Raw genomic sequence first — 20,695 nt, forward strand, 5'->3', positions numbered from 1 at the left:
TACACAGTATTTAGTATTACTACAGACAGAGAAGTGGCTACACCACAGCATTCATACCCTTCTTTTATGTGTTGATCCAAAATATATGATGATCAGAACTGTGAGATTTACGATCTGTTGCACCGCTGTAATTTAGTGTTATTCACTGACATTCTAGGACGCGAGGAGAGGTGACGAAGCGCCCAAGACACTGTTGATGTGACATTTTGTTGTTGTTTGTTGTTTGTTCGATGCCAAAATGGCAAAGGACCCTAAAAGCATGAAGTATTTAACTGTTGAAAGCCACTTGAGACAAATCTGTGATTTGTGTCTGTATACATAAAATTGACCTGAATTAACTTTCATATCAGCATCATAGTCTGGCAGACTTTAGGAGAATAAATGTTCCTGTGAAAAAAAAACCAACTTGCACCTTGTTTCTTCGTGTTTGATTCTAATACAAAATATCTTTGTCCTGCTGTTTCACACTCAGGTTCAACCGATACAACCAGGGGAGCCGCCAACTTCAGTGAGTATATTTCACTTTATTTCTCCCTCTTAGCTTTCATGTTGTACCATCATGTTGTACCCTAACCACTACTGGCCTAACTCTAACCCGAACTACTTATAGTGATTTAAATGATGTATATGACAGGAAATACTTATTAATCCTCTAATCTGATTCACCACAGACACAGTTTGAACAGAATAAACAGGACAGGAGGCTGGAGGCTCAAAAGTGTAGACAGTAGAATTTCTTATGATCATATAAAAATAAAAATATTAAAAAGAGGGAAACTGAGTCAGCTGACAGCTACACAGTAGCAAACTTTAGTGAGTGTGTTAAACTGTGCACTGACTGATGTAAACAGTAAAAATGTTCCAGGAGGGGTTAGAGGCTACTAATATCATTTTTACACACAATGCAAAAAAAGGAAGATCCACTTGGGCAAAATACCACTGCAAATGTTAAGAATTACAAATTGTGTACACTTCCACACAGAGAATAACAAGCAGAATAACACGGCAACCCACATGATGCTACGATCAAACAACCAGGGGTCTTTAAATTTAAATAAAGCCAATAACTCCTGCTGTCTTTAATTACTGATCAATTGTTGCACACTGCCCTTTAATAATATTAAAGATAAAAAAAAAAATAAACCACAAAAACAAAAAGGAAAATATAATATATAATAATTAAAAAATAACTACACTCTAAACATGGGAAAAAACACTATCAGTCAAAATTGCACTATATTGCACAGTCCTATAAAAAAATCAACATGTTATCAAATAACATTCAAAAATACATTAGAAAAAATAAATAAATTAACAATAATATGTTCATATGCTGTACCTTTCAATCATCATTCAAAGTTTACAGTCCAACCAGCAGTATATTTAATGCTGTGATGACCAATACTAAACTAAAGACTAACAATTCATATTAATGTGCTTGTAATAAGAGTTAGTTAGAAGGTAATAAGCCTTTATACATGTTAAGAATGGCATTACATGTTTATTGTAAGATTATAAGACATTTATAAACACTTATAAGAAACGTGTTGACAGTTTCTAGATTGCTTAAATATGTTAATACAGGCCTCGAGTTTTTTTTTTTATAATTCTTTATGATCATTATGCATTTATTAACAGTTCTTAACAGAGGCAAAAAGTCTGAAATTGTAATAATTATAAATAAAAAAAAACTGTTAACAAATGCATAGTAAAGGATTAAATAATCCTAATAAGTAGGGGTGTAAGGATTCACTCATGCGTTTAATGCATCAGACTTTAATGTGTAAGATATGAGTGCATCGGCTCAGAAGGCCTGTAATCGGCAAAAAGCTGAACATGAATCGGAAACAAATCAATGCAGCACTAGCATATCGATAATCTCATTAGGGCGCGCTTATGTTTAATTTTTGGGATCAGGGAGCCGCTGCTGTAACTTTCCTCTGTCTTCTCTCTCCCGCTGTCTCTGCCTGCACCGCTCTCACTGGACACCTGCTGCTGCGCTCACAAAAACAAGCGCTCCCTCCTCCCTCTCCTGTGTCTCCTTCCACAGACGTGATATAGTACCATGTCGCACCACCAAACTTTCATAACGCTTAAGTGTAGACTAAGTTCGTGTTTTATAAGAAAGATGAGAAACGCTGCTGCAGTTCATTTATGCAAAATGTGTCTGACAGCAGAGAACAGAGACACGAGTCGGACCCACAGAGACGTCATGTCACTGTGAGAGCAGGTAACACGTCACTGTTCCTCCACACTGATCAAAACCATAGAACTCTTCATATGAAACAGAGCAGCACATCATCTTACTGCAAAATACTGATATTTTAAACAGTTTTGAAGTTTCTGATTTGTCTCATTTACACGAGACACATAATAAGATATAAACACCACTGTAATGTGTCCTTCTTTCTGTCTCTACTGTTACTATATTTAGTAAAACTATCAGGACTTTTTTGGCAACTAACAGCACTCTACAAATGTAGCATTAATTGAATCAAAATGTAAAGACTGACACATTGCATTGTTTTGTATCGTATCGTATCGTATCGTATTGTATCATATCCTATCATGACAGAACTGAATCGTATCGAACTGAATCATTGGCCACTTTAAGATTTATAAAATATATTGGATCATTGAACATGTATCGAGATACGTATCGAATCGTCTCAGTCAGTGAGATACACACCCCTACTAATAAGCATTGTTCACACTTAAGATCTGGTACCCCCAAAATCCATAGTTAACTGTTCATGAGTGCATAATAAAGGATTAATTACCCTTAATAAGAATTGTTCATGCTTAAGATCCAGTACTCGCAAAACTACATAGTTAACTGTTAATAAGTGAAGAATGAAGTATGTAGAAATCTCAGTAAAGCAACAATAAAACATTAATAAAAGTTTAACAGCGATATAAAAGATAAGTTTGTTGACCTGAATAAATGCGTTTGCAATGCTGTTATAAATAATCATAAGAAACTTATGCAGTCATGATTAACATTCTCAAGCAGTCTATAAACTGTTATCAAATTTCTTACAAGACTGCTTGTAAATGTCTTATAATCTAACAGGTACTGTGTTTAAACTAATACATGACTTACTGTGAACAAACTCTTGGCATCCACACGTGTTCTAACCCACTGCACCTCTGTGGATGATGGACTGGTAGAAGAGAGGAAGAGAAAGAGAGAACACTTCCTACTGGTGCCCTTAAATTATCTTCCCCGACTCCCCAAGGTCCTAAAGGTCTCCCCATTTCTTACCTACTTATCTAAAAATCAGCCTTTTCTCAAATGTGGAGTCGGCTTTTGTCCCCCACTGCACACACAGCGCCCCAGTTAACTGGTCTTTAGTCTGAGACGTGTTGCACATGTTGTAAACATGTTTGACAGTGACAGACGTGATATTTAACCATGAAATGTTGAAATGATCTCTTTTTATTATCATTCTCTTCCTAGGTCCAGTGTGAGACCAACCCAACTGGTGTGGATGGAGTTGTGGACTATGAAGACAGAACTTATCCCATAACTTCTGTAAGTACAAACACACTGAAGTGAGTGTTAACTGTGTCTGATGATTTCTTTGTGTGTTTTACAAATGCTCAGAGCAAAATGATCAGTAATTCACAAGAAAAGAGGAAAAGGTGAGAGAAATATCAGAAAAAAATGTTGTTTTATGTGCTTTCCTCTACTGTTAATCATCTAATGACCCCTCTGATTTATCTTTGTGCCCCCTGTGACGCTCCTGACCACCAGCTGAGCTCAGGTAAATGAAGGCAAACCTTTTATACAGAATCATAATAATCTAGAAAATCTCTTCATGTGAGTTTGAGTCACTAAAATCAAAATTCAACTGTTTTCAGGAGAGAGACGTGATCAGGAGGAGAACCTGGTGGTTCGACCACGTGGACCCTTGATACCTGAAGCTCCTGTCCCCAGGTAACTGCACTATGAGAGTTCATGTTTACACTGTAGACATTATGATCTGCAGGACTCCACAAAAGCAACAAATTATAACAGCCTGTATTTTACTACAAAGAACCAAGTGCTTCATTTTATCCTGATTAAAAAACAAACTCAGTGTTACATATCATTTATAGACAGGTGAGTAAGAAAATCAAATATCAACATGCTGCAACAGAACAGTTCTTGAAAATTTGTGCTTGTTGGATGTTTTTATAAGAAAGTGCTTCTTTAATTTTTTTTCTCTGTGTTTTGAACAGTTTGATGGCCTCATATATTGTTTTGTTTGATATTTCCAGGAAGAATTGTAAGAATTATTGGTCAGATGTTGTGTAACATCAGACTATTTTCTTCAAACTTTCACTTAAAATGCTTCATATTTTATTTTTACTCCATATTATTACATCATAAAAAATATCTAATTTTGTCACTTTAAACTTATATTATAATCAGTTTCTTTTCTTTCATTTTAAGGTATAAGATAAAAATGCCACTTGTGCAAACAGCACATCTGCTTTGCACCGGGTGTCAGATGAGGCCCTGTGTTTCTAATAAACACTGTGTTTTTGTATTAATCACTTTAGTACACTGGTGTTTTATTGTGGATAATTTCCATGAATAATAACTCATTGTTCCTTTTAACTGACTCATGTCTGTTTGTATTTTAATGCCAACAGAGCCAGTGAGGATGCTGGAGGACGTCGGCGGCGGCGTCGGCGGCGTCGAAAGCAGCCGAAGGTGAATTTACTTTTCTTTTCATCCTTCGTTTGATAAAATGATCAGTAACTCACAAGAAAAGGTGAAAATGTTACAGAAACATCTGAAAAATCTGCTCTCCTACACTGTTAATCATCTAATGACCCCTCTGATTTATCTTTCTGCCTCCTCTGATGCTCCTCCAGCCTCAAGATCAGCCTTCATCTGTGGACAACTCGACTGGTGAGGGTGGAGGATTGGAGCATCAGCCGAGCTCAGGTAGATGGGACAAACCATTTATACAGAATCATAATAATCTATAAAATCTCTTCATGTGAGTTTAATTCACTAAAATCAGAATTCAATTGTTTTCAGGAGAGAGAGATGATCAGGAGGAGAACCAGGTGGTTCAGCCCCCTGGACCATTGATAGCTGAAGCTCCTGACCCCAGGTAACTGCACTATGAGAGTTCATGTCTGTGAAGGTTCTCAGTCATCCAGTTCATGGTATTTGTTATATTTGTAGCAAGGATTGTCGAAGCCAAGTGGACTTGATAGAGTTCTTGAAGACGTTTCGCCTCTCATCCAAGAAGCTTCTTCAGAACTGTTTCAGTCTTGTGCTTGTTGAATTTTTTTAAAAGTAGTGCTTATTTATTAATTTGAATTTTTGAGGGCCACATATTGGAATCACTCCAGGGCCGCTGCAGAGGACTGACAGCTTCAGTATATGGAGCACACCCTCCATCAACTGAGCTAGTACAATTAAGAATATCTGATCAGTTATTGTTGTGGTAATTGTCTCCTTTGTTTCTTTTTTGGGTTGGTCATCACAGCCTGTAGCTTTAACATGAAGACTTTATTGTGTATTATTGTGAATTTAATGCTTGATGAAGCTCCATGACCAAAACACTGTGTCAGTCTGCAGACAGTCAACCTTTTCTATCCCATTTAAAAGTGATGTTTCATCATCACACTTGACATTGTGGCCACAAATAATTCAAGGATGAGGTACTTGGGTGTTGTAATTAGAGCACCCATTGACAAAATATTTGATCTGAATGCATGGTCCTGAATAGTGGCAAAAAATAAGGAGGTGCCCAATGGAGATTTCCAAGTGTGTTAGAGCTACAGTTATACAATTAAAGGTCCTCCATAGAGTTCACATCAGAATCTTCCAGAATTAAATAAAAATGGACCAAGTCTCCTCTGATTTGCTGGCATGGTTGTGGACAACTGGGAACTCTGATTCATATGTTATGGCACTGCCCTGCAGTCAAGTCCTTTTGGACAGAAGTGTTTGATTTGATCTCAGTAAGAATGAATAGAAATCTTTCCTCATGTCCTCTGGTTTGCTTGTTGGGATGTAGGGCTGCACAGGTAAAGTCAAGAGAAGACAGGAAAACAGTAGGCCTAGTCTTACTGACTGCCAAAAGAATGAGTTTGTTAAACTGGAAAATTCATAAGCCAGCATGTTTGTCAATAGAATCAGGGTTGCTTGAGTTCTCCAGTCTTCTTGGTATGGAACAAACAGCTGATATGAATTTTGAATTGGGACCAAATTTGGAGTTGTGTTTCAACATTGTGTATTTGAAACTCTGTTAGAGCACTGAGCAGCCCTTTGTGAAACATTCCTGACTTTCTGGTTTTCCATATACATGGCATGTACTCTTTAAGATAATCAATTCATTTATTGATTGTTGTGTTTTGTTATAAGTTATGTTTTTTTTTTTTTAAGGCCTTTTGTTGCGGTGTTTGTTATTGTTATTTTTGTTACTGTTGTGGTTGTCCTATGTCTGTTTGTTGTCCTTTCATTGTGTGTCTATATTGATAAACTATACTGACTCAGGACTCTTTGTATTTCAGTGTGAACGGGGCCAGTGAGGATGCTGGAGGACAGCAGCCTTGCCAGCACCACTCTTATTGGCGCAGGGCAGCTGTGGCTCTGTGGCACTGGGTGGTTCAACCTCTGGCGAGCTGGGCAAATGAGTCTCTGGTGCCCTTGGGGTTTGAGGCTCTGGGCCGCTGGGTCATTCAGGTCATGGGGCCCTGGGCTGCTGAAGCCCTGGGGCCCTGGGCGGCTGAACCCGCTGAAGCTCTGGGGCGTTTGGCAACTGAGACTCTGAGGCGCTTGGTGACTCTTGCTCTAAGGCACTTGGGCGCTGAGACTGCCAGTGGCGTCAGGAACCATGACGACCACGGGAGCCTGTGAAAATGGGCAGGTAAGTAAATATACCCCTAAGTGTCCTCTAAGCCCTGACTGTGACGCTTAAAGCAGATTGTTTTATATAATTTTATTTGATAGGGACGATGCAATTTAACATAGTTCCAGTACAGAGAATGAAACTGATGTGTTGCATGGAGAGTTTATAGCTGTTGCTAATTTTTAACTGTGCCATCACAGTAGTTGTGTTTTTATAGCATATTGCACATCACTGGCCTGGCTCTGTCCAAACAAATTCCAACTCTTCATTTAATTTATACAAAAAATGAAGTTTAAAAATAATACGTTTTACGGGGGGTAATGTGCCGCACTATTTCTCGGGTAAGAGCTGACTTCCTGGAGTGTTTGCATCACCATGAAGGTGCTAAGTGACCAGTGGAGACCAGCTGTAGCCTTATATACAAATATAACTGACTGACAAGAGAGTGGTATTCTATAGTTTTAATTTAGTTTAGTTGTAGTTCTTTCTCTCACAGCTCTCACCAACATAGTTTTTGTTGAAAAAGCTCTGATAAAACGATCTACATGCTACCTGTCCAGCACCAAATATTAAACCATGTTAGCAACGAGGCAGTGAACACCATGGAGCATTTACTACTTTAGTAGCACAAATAGAAGAAAGAAAAGAGAGTGGATGTTGAACTCAAATTCAAACTCTCTTTTCTTCTCTCTCTTTTATTTGCATACAGGAACCACTGGTGGCACCATCCAAAATGACGCCCTGATGCAGAGTCTTCACCCAGCTGAAAACCTCCTGTCTTCCATCCACCAAATGACACCAGCCCTCAATTTTTTTCAAACACAGAAATAAAAGATTCGAATGGATTTTCATTTTGATCTTTCATTTTTAAATGTTCTGCTGGTGTGGTGATTATACAGCAGTGTTTTATTGTACTGCCTGTTCATGTCAAGCTGATAATATCAGTGTTTCCTCTACATTCATTTAGGAGTGGCGGCCCACCACTCCTAAATCCTAGCCGCCACTCCGTCAAATTTCTTTTTTTTTTTTCTTTCTTTTTTTTTTATTGTTTGATGCAAATACACCACCGCCGCATCTCTCCACCTTCAAAACAGACTCCTGTCTTGCGAGCACTAAGGTAAACTGCAGATAACTATCTTGCTCAGTATGGAAATATACTTGCGCATGCTCATTTGCATGATGCTAGCGTTGTTTGGGGGGCGCGGTCGTCAAGCACGTCAAGCACCTAGGCGACAGGGCAGAGTCAGAGGAGCGAATTCCCGAATTACAAATAAACAATAAAGCAGTGAATTACCGGCCGGAGAAGAGGTAGACGTAAGTTATTAGCTTGAGGTAACTCGACATAGATTTTACAAGTTAAACAGACGTTCACAGTATGTTGATGACCAGCTAACGTTACTTAACTTATCGGTAGTTTAAGTTAATTTGGCCCGGTGCCAACTCAGTGTCGCTAACGTGAGTAAACTAACTGATAGTATTAGGCTAACGTTAATATCTACACGCCATTATGTAACAACTGACTGCATTTTTCAGATGAGTTTATTGAAATATTTCTCTAAGAAGAGAAACGGAATGCCTGCCCCCGCTGCTGAAAAAAATCCTAGAGGAAACACTGTAATATATTGAGATAGTTTCAATAAACATTAGAAAGATCTTTGTCATAGAATCAGTCTACTGACAGCAAAAACACCATGGTGGTTACAACAAATGACCAGCAGGTGTCACCATGTGTGCAGCTCAGTGTCTCAAAAAATAAACAGAAATGTTGATATGATGACAGCTAGACAACAACAAAAAAGATGTACTATCACTTTATCCAATGTGTCATGCCCTTCAAGTGTTACGGCAGTACTAATTTACAACCACCAATGATTGGCACTTAAAGTATCCACAGACAAAACAAAATACATAATGTTTCAATATAATATGATTAGCTCATATTTTTAACCAAACATTTTTTTTAACAGGTAAGATTTCAGCTTCATGCCTTAGTTGTTTCCGCAAACAAAAGTGGTGATTTCTCCGATCTTAGTATTTACAGTCCAATATCAAAACTCCCTTCCAGAACAAAAATCATGGTCAGTTCTCAACTTTGTGCTTTTATTGACTTATTAAACCCACTACAGCCACAGCAGCCTGGTTTTCACCTAGGTCACAGCGCAGTAACACCTGCACCTTCAGTCACTGACCACATTGTCTCCTCCCTGAATGAAAGGAATTTTGTGCTGCCCTCCTCACTGACCTGTCCAAAGCATTTGACACCATTGATCATAATGTCCTTCACCACAAACTACAGCCTGTAGGTCTTGATGAAGTTCCACTTTTAACTCAGAGAGAAGTCAGACTGTTGTTTCTGATGGTATTCAGTCAAGACATCATAATCAGGAACAGGTCTATGCTTGGTCCATTGCGGTTTACTTTGTACATAAACATAATTCCTCTAAATCAATCCTTCAATGTCCATTTTTTTTGCTGATGCTACAACATTATATGCCTCAGGTCCCACACTGTCCCAAGTCCTGATCCATCTTCAGTCTGACTTTGGTGTCTCCCAGTCATCACTCATTAATCATAGACTAGTTTTAAATGCAGAATTGATGTTATTTTCCCGCCTCCACCAGCGACTGTGACTATCCTGCCATTAAAACTTTAAATAGCAGCCACATTGCTCTAGTTGAGTCTTACAAATATCTATATTAGTATCTGGCTTGACAGACCCAAACATTAAAAACAAAACATGGCTTCTTGTGCAGAATTAACTCCCTCAAACTGTAAAATGAAAAAATCAAAATCACTGATCATCAACTATGGAGACACTCTGTCTTGTCATGTTGCTCCATCAACACTTCAACAGGTAAACTCTGTGTGTCACAGTGTGTTATATTTCATCACAGGATATCAGACTCGTCACTGCTCTCTGTATCACATGGCTGGATGGACGTCCTTATAGTCAAGAAGAAATAACCAGCTCATGATATTCATTAACAAAGCTCTGCTATTAAAGCTTCCCAATTACCTCATATCTCCACTTTCCTTTGAAACAACTACAGTACACGATCCAGTAATTACCTAATCTTAGTCATCTCTCACGTACACACTGATGTTGGCAGAACTGCTGGACATTTCATTATCTTATGCTTTTTGTGATTTGTGTAACAGTTTTTTTTAAATTCCTTTTTATTGTGTAGATGTGTTGTTCTGTCTGCTCTGAGAGATCTTAATCTCCATGAGACTGCCTGACAAAATAAGTAAATGATGAAAAAATAAATAAATTTGAAATTCCAAATATATGGAAAGTTTAGTCAAAATTTTACGTTTCTTAAAAAGCGGTTAGATGAAAGCATGACTTGGAGCAAACAGATGGAGAAGGCTTCATTAGAGCATGAAGAAACCTAAATGTTCTTGGGTTGTGCAGGTTCTGATAAAACTTCTGTCTCAGCAGCTCCTACAGTGATTAAAAAACATGATACTGTACAAGCTGAAGCCTGGCTGAGGATGTGTAGTTGTAGGGCTTTTTGCATTACAACAATACCTGCCTTATTGATAGAAATGTTAAATTAGACAATATAAACTTTGACTGGGCCACTGGTGCAGTGGTTAGCACTGCCGCCTCACAGCAAGAAGGTCCTGAGTTTGATCCCCTGGCTGGCTGGGTTAGGGTTAGCATGTTCTCCCCGTGTCTGTGTGGGTTCTCTCCGGGTTCTCCGACTTCCTCCCACAGTCCAAAGACAGGCATTCTAGGTTAATTGGTGACTCTAAATTGCCCGTAGGTGTGAGTGTGAGTGGTTGTCTATGTGTCAGCCCTGTGATGAACTGGCGACTTGTCCAGGTGAACCCCGCCTCTCGCCCAATGTCAGCTGGGATAGGCTCCAGCAGCCCGCGGCCCTTACGGAATAAGTGGTTACAGAAAATGAATGAATGAATGAACTTTGACTGATGAACTTCATGAAAACCAAAGGACACAGTTAAATATGTTCAACACAATCAATCATAGATAATATATTAAGTAGGATTTCAACCTATTTAATAAACAGATGCAGCCACTTCCAATTTTCCTGCCCTTCCAGAAGCCTGTCGATGTCCTGCCAGTTTTCAGCCAATTTCCACCCGAGTTATTCTCTCAGAATGATGAGAAATGTTCTGAAAATAACTAAGTGCATGAAATCAATTACTTGTGTCATTTTGAAAAAGTTGCTCATTATTTTTAGTTTATAATGTGAAGAGGTTTTATGAGGTAGTTGAGACATTGACAGTGACGATGTGTTGTTGAACGTTAGCATCAAAAGTCTGTACAGTCCACTCAGTGTGATGATCTGTGTGACAGTGTGGGGGCTGGGAAACCTGTTGAGATGGCATATTCACACTATAATGAGGAACAACAAGGTTCTTGTGTGCTCCTTTTGAGTTATTAAGTAAGGCGAAACTGCCTGTGACAAATTCATAATTTATATTAAGAATTCTGTACAAACAGTTTTTTAGATTTTTTTAATAAATTCGTCCTGCATCAGGCCTCCTCAACTCAAAATACTGAGTAAGTCTCTCAGAATAATGAGAAACTCTGGAAATAACTAATAATGACTTAGTATCTAAAAATAATCACTCAATTTATTTTGAAAAAGTTGCTCTATATTTTAAGAGACAAAGTCTTTTTTAAGATACAAACTCAATATTATAAAAATGTGAATTCATTATTTTAGACTCCAAGTCATGTTTTTGGACAAAATTTCACACAGAGCCAGCCCTTCTGCTGTGTTGCAGCAGCAGCTTGATAAGTCAAACAGAATGAATCTGTCTCGCCTTAATATCATGGCTTTGAAAACACTAAATGCTTTGCCAAACAAATTTCCTTAGTTAATAATATGAAGAGTTGTAAAATGTCACTTTTATGAGGCTGTACAGACATCGACAGTGAGGAAGTGTTGTTGAATTTGCATCAAAAGCCCGTACAGTACAGTGTCACATTGTGGGGGCTGGTAAACCTGTTTGATGGCACACTTGTCCATTCAGTAGGAACAAAAGGGGAAATCATGATGCTGATGATTTGATAAATAGAAGAGCTGAGGAGTCATTTTCACTCTCAGAAACATCTGTATAAGCTGCACTCTAGAGCCACATCAGGTTCCACAACAATGGCCACTGTTTACTCAAGATATTTTATTCATTACAAGACAGCACACAGCCTGTATGTACAGTAGGCTTTATCTATCTTAGGATTTATTAAAAACAAGAAACACCAGGCTGTATCATAAGAAACAAATGTTTGAGACACTGACAGCTTCAGGACGTGAGAGGGGAGGGACAATCTGATGAGGGTGAGATCAATGTTAACCATCATTCTCACCTTATCAATCATCTTTATCTGAGGAAGAGGAGAGCTTTGTGGAGTGTGTGCTGATTGTAAGGTGTGTCCGTGTAGTGTGTGTGTGTGTGTGTGTGTGTGTGTGTGTGTGTGTGTGTGTGTGTGTGTGAGTGAGAGTGAGATAGAGAGAGACGTGTGTGTGATGGAGAGAGCGAGACAGGTGGGTCTTTTCCTGCTGAAGCTCCGATGCCGTTTAGTTTTGAGTTCTGTCTGCACCCAAACCAAACATCCTTGTAAATGATAAGTGCCCTAAACTGAATTCTAAAAGGTTGTTTTTTTCAAGTCATACTTATTATTATTATTATTAATATTATTATTATTACAAAGTTAACAACTTATATAAATGACACCTTTTGTTCGGGCGTAAAATGACCCCGAGGCACCGCACTGAATAAAGACAGCTGAAATCTCCTTAAGAACCCTTCTAACTTCTCGTGCCAAGTGAGGGAGAGCTTTTTACAGCTTTACTTTTTAACTCTGAGTGATCAGTGACTTTATTAGCCTGAGTATGGCAGAAAACTGCAGCGCACAGCAGCAGTCTGTGAACACAAACAGAATGAATCTGTCTCAGCTTTATATTATGACTTTGAAAACGCCAAATGACTTGCTTTAACAAAATTTGTTAATTTATAATATAAAGAATTATAAAATATCACTTCTATGTGGCTACTCAGACAGACAGCGACAGATAAAGGAGATGAAGTCATGCATTTCATGTACAGAACACTGTACAGTCCAAAAACCAAAATAATAAAAATGTCAAAAGATCGATCAAAATTCACAACGTGTTTTCATCAAATGACATATTCAGCTTCAGTTCATATTTTTTGGCATTTGGCCTATGAAAAACAACATTTTTATTGTTGTCAAAATAAAAATTTGTGCTCTGCTTTCACACATACAGCAGGGGCAGGGGTGTCAAAACCAGCCCACCAGAGGGTCCAGTCTGGCCCGCAGGATGACTTTGCAAAGTGTGAAAATTACAGAGAAGACACTCATTTTAGGGTTGAAACAATTCCTTGAGTAATTTGATTACTAAAATCTGTTTAAATCCGAACAACTGTACAGCACACTGTGTTTTGCATGTGGGGGTTATTAAAGACCAGAGTATTGATGAGTGCCAACATTTAAAGTTTGATGTAATTTATTATCACATGGCTGCAGCTCAACCTCAACCTGAGCAACTGAAGCAACCCCAGATCATAACACTGCCCCCACAGGCTTGTACAGTAGGCACTATGCATGATGGGAGCATCACTTCATCTGCTCTCTTCTTACCCTGATGCCCCCATCACTCTGGAACAGGGTAAATCTGGACTCATCAGACCACATGACCTTTCTCCATCGCTCCAGAGTCCAATCTTTATGCTCCCCAGCAAATTAAAGCCTTTTTTCTGATTATCCTCACTGATAAGTGGTTTTCTTAAGGCTACACAGCTATTTAGTCCCAATCCCTTGAGTTCTCTTCACATTGTGTGAAAATGTTCTTACTTTCACTATTAAACAGTCGTGAGTTCTACTGTTGATTTCTTAAGATTTGATTTCACCAAATGTTTATCATTCAAGATTGTTTTCCAACCACATTTTCTCCTGGAAGATGATGCTTCACCACTATCCTCCCAGGTTTTAATGTGTTGGACACTTCTTAACCCAGTTTTAGTCATTCCATCTCCTTAGTTGTTTTCTTTGTTTGATGCAGGACAATAATATGACCCTTCTGAAACACAGTAACATATTTTCCACAACCACAGGATATGTTTTCTGACAAGGTTGTTTAAGAAATGAGAAGCTACTCACTGCATCAGTTAGAGTTAAATAACTTATTGCCAACTGAAACATATTTATCACTGCAGTAATTCTCAAATGGAAGGGTCTTATTGATTTGCTTAGTTAAATCCAGGCAGTGTATTTTGCATCATGCAAAACAGAGAATGGACTGGATGGATCTGGATATGGAAATGTTTGGTTAGAGCTGGAGAAAGGGAGGGTGACAGTGATGCAGGTGGGCTGTGGATGTTGGACTGTTGTAAAGGACTTTGTCTCCCTGTCCATAACTCTTAGTGATTGGCTGCACGGTCAGGGGTGGAGCACCAGAAAATGTTGACGGGAGGGGTTGAGCTGTTTTGCCTACTGCAGCTTACACTGTGACTCTGCCTGTCTAGTACTAAAAAAAAACATTATGTGTGGCATGATGCCAAAACAACATGCCATGGTTATGGGTGTGTATGTGTGAGAGGTGGAAAGAAATGACAGAGCTCACAATGCAGCCAGTGAAGACAGTGATATGATGGGTGATACCAGAGTGGAAAAACTCCATAAGACCATAAGTTGGGAAAAAGAAAAAGGAGAAGACATATTGATTCCAAATTAATTCTAAAGATCCTCTGTCTACTGGATGTGTAAATAGGCAGCTGTTTGCCAAGTCATTCGACTATAATATGTGGGTGACATTCCTCAGGTGGTATTAAAAGATTTGCAAAGATTGCACTTCTAAGACATTGTGCAAGATGATGTCTTTTATAGAGGAAGGAGGAGAAACTTGATGGACTACTCATCAACCGAAACATCAACAAGTTTGTTCTTGTCATAAGGAAGAAACATTCTTGCATCACAGTGAATTGTTAAGGCCAACCATGTTCATTATCTGGTGATCAGGGATGCTGGGGTCAAACTATACTCACCACATCAACATACACTCATTCCAAAGAGCCACTCCTAGTGAAAAAGCTAAATAAAGTAACACAGTTTCTACACCAAAATTAGCACATATGACTTTTCAAGTGGGGAGTGAGACTGGACTGACACGTATGACCACACACAGAATTATTTGACCTGAGAATGAATGCAGATCGTAGCCTGTCCAACTGAAGCCAAAAGCCAGATGTTAGTGGCTGTGAGTGAGTTTGTCTGTCCAGTGTAAAAGATTTGAGATGATCAACCTTTTCTCATCTTATACTGTTTAGGAATCTTAAAATGTCAAAATCACATAGAACAGAGGAGACTGACAGAAGTAACTCTGGGGAGGCGACTGTGCTTTGGTTTACAGTGGTTAAACTGGTTGATTCAGGAAACTGTGAGGAGGAAACACTGGATGATTGATTATGTACTCTGGTGCCACACCTAACAGGCGTCCAGCACAAGACAGAGGCTATCAGAGAGACACTGGCAGTGTCAATGGGATTTCTGTAGGAGGTAAATCATTTACATTTGAGGTATTTCAAGTACATTATATACAAGACAACTCAGTCATATGAAGTTCCTGCTACAGATAAAGTGGATGTATTAGTGTCTACGAGCAGCTCAAACATGCAGGTACAGTTGATGTAACTTTTGGCATCTATTAAATGTGGCATCTGGCAGACGTCAGTTGACAGGGTGGTACGTTTGAGATGCCTGCCATGGCAAGTAATGACATGTAGGGTTTAATGATCTTTAAGGGACTGGCAGGATCACCACCTTCATTAGTAATAGAAAAACAGGATTGCATTCATGTAGATTTCACATAACAACCAGTCCTTGTGAATTAAGCACAGACAGTCAGCTTGAGAAGGGTGTAAAGAGTCTAGAAGCAGGTTAACAATTTCTTCATTTTCTTACAGACATGGGACCAAATGGAATGGACTACCAATGTGGATTTTACAATTCTTTCAAATGTCTTTGGGACTGCTTTGGGTAGCTTCAAGTTCAACTCTACAGTATTTGACTGCACTTTCCATGGAGTCACCTGGGATGTGGAACACACTCCAAAGGACAGACTCACATGATACTGACTGGCAGATTGAACAACACATGGATCTTTCTTACCCAGGCAGGTATTTTTAATCAGCCCGGAGGAAAATTTTGTTTCACACAACATCTTTGGCTCATGGGAAATAAATAAGATTTTCATTTTGAGCTTATTTAAGTCTCATGTATTTCTCATAAACCCCACCTCAGGAGATTAAAGGAGCAAAACCAAAGAAAAGCAGGAGATCTTTTTCTGAGCTCTGTGGTGTCTCAGAGGTTTGTCCTTGATGACCATATGGGACAACAAGACTTAAATTTGACCACGGAGACAAATGGCTATTTCTCAGGAGATGAATTTAAGAACTATGTGAAAATGGTCAAAGTCTCATATTGGTTTTAATTTGAGCTCATTTATGTCACAGGCTAGACGAGATGATATTTTGAACTTTACCTTTCCTCTGAGAGGATATATTGTGCAAGAGATACAAGTCAACATCACAGGTAAGATGAAATTCCCCAGTGATTGTCAGTAGATTGGTTTTATTTCATCTAGATTTTAGTCACAAACATGTTAAATTGATCAGTTTTTGCAGTTCATAATAAACTAAACTAAATTTTGTGGGAAAGGCTTGTATGCTGCTGTCGATACAGTCTATCAATGAGCCTCAGTTCCCTGCCTGAACTAACGCAAAGTTTCATTTTCTGACAAACCTGATATTAAACTTGTGTTATTTAAATTCAATTCAGGGTAAAGCATTAAAAATGTAAACAAAGTTAATGTAATTTAGCATAGGAACAGATAATTTCATCTCAAAATACAAAGCCAGATTGGTATTGGTCTCGCATTGTATCGCGAGACTCATCTCCATGAAAACAAACATTACTCTTACGTCACATTAAAGTCAGGAAGTGAGAGAGAGCATAAGAGCTACTTGACTTGAACGTCCTGTGATCGCCACGTACCTAAAAATCTTCTTAATAACTGGAGATATGGTAAGATCATTAACATTATTCAATTAAAACTTTTGTCTGTCTGTACCTATACTTAGTGTCACACTAGCAGCGATCTAACATGTTAAGTCTATCAAACTTTTTAGTTGATTAGCATGTATTAGCATGTATACATTTACAATCGTCGACAGCGATGTCAATCTACCCTTTTTATGGCAACATTTGAATAAAGGAACTGGCTTTTCTAGTCCGGCCACGGTTAATTAGGCATGTTTATTATTTTATCAGGTCAATCAACTAGATTAGCGATCATTCATCCAACGTGTTTTTGATTCCCGTTTGCTAAGCTATGGCTTAGCTCCTCCATGATTTTGTCAAACATAATCTACGATACTGGTGTGGGTCCTTGACTCTTAACCTCTACACCCAAGGTGTTATGATGTTTAGATAATTTGCTTGCAAATCAAAAGAATTTTGGACTCTATTTTTGCTTTAACGTCGATAATAAGGCCTGTTGAAAAGAGGCTAGTTCTAGCCACAGGCCTGCGATATGTAGCTAATCGCTTAGCATGGAGAAACAGTGATGCTCCATGTTACTTTTGTGTGAGAGTGGCAGCAGGTGTCCAGTGAGAGCGGTGCAGGCAGAGACAGTTACAGCAGTGCCCTGAAGCCAAAAACGAAACATATGCACAACCTAATGAGATTATCGATATGCTAGTGCTGCATTGATTTGTTTCCGATTCATGTTCAGCTTTTTACCGATACAGGCCGTCTGAACCGATGCACACGTATCTTACATATTGAAGTCTGATGCATAGGATGCATGAGTGAATTTTTAAACCCCTAATGTACAATATTAATACTCATTAGATGTTGTTATCTAAATAGGCAAAATTCTTTGATTAAAATCTAATTTTGTTGAAAATAATATATATAATGGTATGTATTATGTTTGCAAGACAGTTCACTCCTGAGGTATTACTGATTAACCCTGAAGTGTTGGAGGTACTTTACAGAAAAATGAAGACAACTGGAGTATGTGATTGTTGTCTGTTACACACACACAGCTATTAAGCAGTACTGAAATTGTGTCAAAGTACCAGTTATAGAGTACAAGTGGTCAAATGTAACAATATTTGGAGAACAGATTTTATCATTCTGATAGTGTTCACAGAAATTGGTCTTTAATGAAGACTTATAAAGTGTCAAAATACACAGATTTTTGCTGTTCTCTTATTTTCCTTTTCAGTACACATCAAGTCTGTATATATTGATTAATTGTTTACTTAAAAAGTATTTTACCTTTCTTATAAAGGTTTTTTGCATTACTAGCTTCTCCTTCACATCTCATTAATATCTCCACACATTCTCATGTTTTGCTTAAATTATTGTTAGACAATATTGAGATCTAGCCTTTTTTTCCTCATTTGTCTTATTTATTGCTCTATACAGTCATCAAGGAGAAATCTCTGAGATACCTATAAGAACAAGAAAATATCTCCTGCTTTCTTTTGTTTTGCTCCTTATTTCTTCTAAGTTGGGATTTAGGAAAAACAGATGTGAATTCAGTAAGCTCAAAATGAGAATCCTATTTATTTCTCATAAGACACAGAAAAGATGATTGCTACGATCTTCTCTGGGATATTACATGAAGGCTAAAAATAAGGACTTTTTTCATTTATAAAGCCCCTTAAGGCAAATTTGTGATCTGTGATATTGGTCTATACAAATAACACTGACTTGACTTCACATTCATGTAAGCAGTCAGCACAGAACAGTTAATTTTGTACTTTTGTACTTTTTTGTACTTCAGTATAAAGTTGTGTTTTCTGTACAAACGGACCCATCACTGAGTCTCGCAGACTTTAGGAGAATAAAAGTTGGTGTCAAACAACAAATGTGTGATTCTAATAAATAAATCTTTGTCCTGTTGTTTCACACTCAGGTTCCTGCAATACAACTACAGGAGTTGTCAGCTCCGGTGAGTATGATTAATCTGTTGTATAGTCACAGACTTAAACTACTGGCCTAACCTTAAGCCTTACCTGAACCTTAATTGCTGGCTGAAAAATCCTTTTCCCAAATGCAGACTTATTACTTATTGTGTTATTATTGTTAACTCCTGATCTCTTTTTCCAATCATTCACCTTCCTAGGTCCAATGCCAGACCGACCCTCTTGGTTTAAATGGAGTCATTGTGTTTGGTGACATAACGTATCCCATGCCTTCTGTAAGTACATACACACTGGAGTGAGCATTTACTGTACCTGTGTGTACTTTTTTGGTTTGCGATCCCTAAAAACAAAGAAAAGTCCACTCTAGAACCCTTGTCAATGGTCAAATACCTCTGCTGGTTCTGATTAAAAAAGTCTTTTGTTTCTGTTTTAGAGTCCTGAAGTAAAACATTCACAATAATTCACAATAAAAAATGAAAAGAATAGGGATGAAATCTGTTAATCATCTAATGACCCCTCTGATTTATCTGTAATGCTCATGACCACCAGATTAGGAACCAGCAGCCTGGTGTGGATGAAGGATTGGAGCATATGCTAAGCTCAGGTAAAAGCGTCTACACATTATCATAATAATTTATAAAATCTCTTGTGGGTTAAATTCACTAAAATCAGAATTCAACTGTTTTCAGAAGATATACATCTCCGGGAGGAAGACCTAGTGTTTCAATCCCGTGGACCTTTGATATCTGTGGGGAGATGTAACGCACAACTGAGTCCTTGTCCTGTCTGCCAGGGTGAAACGACACACAGAACGACTGTCCCTCGGTAATTATCAGTGGTGGAAAGAATACTGAAAATCAAGTACTTTTAAGATATTAATCAATAACAAGTAAAAGCACTGGTGGTAGAAAAATACTTAAGACTTACTTTTGTAAAAGTATAAAGTATTCTGCTAAAAAAAATCTAGTATTTGTAATTAGTTACTCTCCTCCCTGCTATCTACACGGTGTGACAGTTAATATTTTATGATGTGGACATTGTGCTGTGTGAAAAAAACAAAAACAAAAACAAAAGCATATCAGACACAACTTATTATTTCTTGAAGAGCATTTTATATTGTGTAAAACATGACTGGATGTGGACTTTAAAACTTAAATCTTCTGTTACTGAGGTAAATGGCTTGTTTAGAAGTCAATGTGGAAAATAAGCATTTTGCCATCACATTGTAATTGTATGTTTATACTTTATAAACAGTATCAACAAAAGTATATGAACATAGTAAATACTGCACAACTCTCACCTGCTGCCAACTAAATTTAATAATTGCCTGAATACATTTTGCACTATGTTTTTTGTTGCATGTAATTTGTATTCACCATATTCATAGGATATCAATATTTGGGGGTTGTTCATTTGTTAAGCAGGAAGCAGAGCCACTTCTGGTTTTTTTAGGGGGGTATTTTGTGATAGTGGGGGAATTCCAGACCCTCTAAGGTGGTCCAGGTGCATGCACATGGAGCAGTTTAGACGGAAAGGAGGTGAGATCTTTTAAAAAAGTCAACATATGTTTTTCTCTCAGGTTCAAATTTGAATCTGAGCCAAACGATTTAAATCTAAGATCCAAATCCAAGATAACTCAGATGCTGCCTTCTCCTTAACATGTTTACTTTCTTTTTTAGGAACACATTTATAATGAAAAATACTACACTAATTATAGGAAAATATCCCAGCTTGATGCTATATTTGTGTAGCATTGGGGTCATACAGGGCAATGGCTACCCTTGAAATCTGATTGGCCATCCCATTATCCTGATAGCTTGTCTATCCAATAAATATAAAATGCA

The 20,695-nt window shown here is 38.1% G+C and overlaps 3 protein-coding genes and 1 long non-coding RNA gene across 5 annotated transcripts in view; 3 read left to right on the forward strand and 1 right to left on the reverse strand.

The window, feature by feature from the left end:
• Positions 1-20,695, reverse strand: part of LOC146318283 (uncharacterized) — a 151,375-nt gene that overhangs the window by 37,250 nt on the left and 93,430 nt on the right. The window lies entirely within an intron of this gene.
• The window catches only part of LOC146318286 (uncharacterized), a 228,298-nt gene that overhangs the window by 15,958 nt on the left and 191,645 nt on the right, over positions 1-20,695 (forward strand). The gene's annotated exons all lie outside the window — the stretch shown is intronic.
• LOC146318287 (uncharacterized) lies at positions 64-7,595 on the forward strand. The gene is made up of 8 exons (XM_084732170.1): positions 64-508; positions 3,461-3,767; positions 3,865-3,940; positions 4,642-4,702; positions 4,867-4,939; positions 5,036-5,111; positions 6,523-6,878; positions 7,570-7,595. The coding sequence occupies exons 2-7, from the start codon at positions 3,668-3,670 to the stop codon at positions 6,866-6,868; spliced, it is 732 nt and encodes a 243-aa protein (XP_084588296.1). The 5' UTR covers positions 64-508; positions 3,461-3,667; the 3' UTR covers positions 6,869-6,878; positions 7,570-7,595.
• LOC146318288 (uncharacterized) lies at positions 15,278-19,594 on the forward strand. 2 transcript variants are annotated; one of them, XR_014771673.1, is made up of 5 exons: positions 15,278-15,411; positions 15,819-16,027; positions 18,842-18,877; positions 19,052-19,126; positions 19,401-19,590. It is a non-coding gene; the product is annotated as an uncharacterized LOC146318288 (long non-coding RNA). The 2 variants fall into 2 exon arrangements; XR_014771674.1 differs by having other exon boundaries at positions 15,392-15,531; positions 19,401-19,594.

Source organism: Lutjanus erythropterus, chromosome 12, assembly GCF_056507025.1.
Source record: "Lutjanus erythropterus isolate fLutEry1 chromosome 12, fLutEry1.hap2, whole genome shotgun sequence".
Taxonomy (NCBI): Eukaryota; Metazoa; Chordata; class Actinopteri; order Lutjaniformes; family Lutjanidae; genus Lutjanus; species Lutjanus erythropterus.

What these genes read in the sequence shown, in the direction of transcription:
- LOC146318287 (XM_084732170.1), top strand. Translation starts at nt 3,668, where the DNA reads ATGTTGTTTTATGTGCTTTCCTCTACTGTTAATCATCTAATGACCCCT. An exon ending in TGACCACCAGCTGAGCTCAG is followed by an intron (nt 3,768 to 3,864) that starts GTAAATGAAGGC and finishes AACTGTTTTCAG; the next exon opens with GAGAGAGACGTGATCAGGAG. An exon ending in GGCGTCGAAAGCAGCCGAAG is followed by an intron (nt 4,703 to 4,866) that starts GTGAATTTACTT and finishes ATGCTCCTCCAG; the next exon opens with CCTCAAGATCAGCCTTCATC.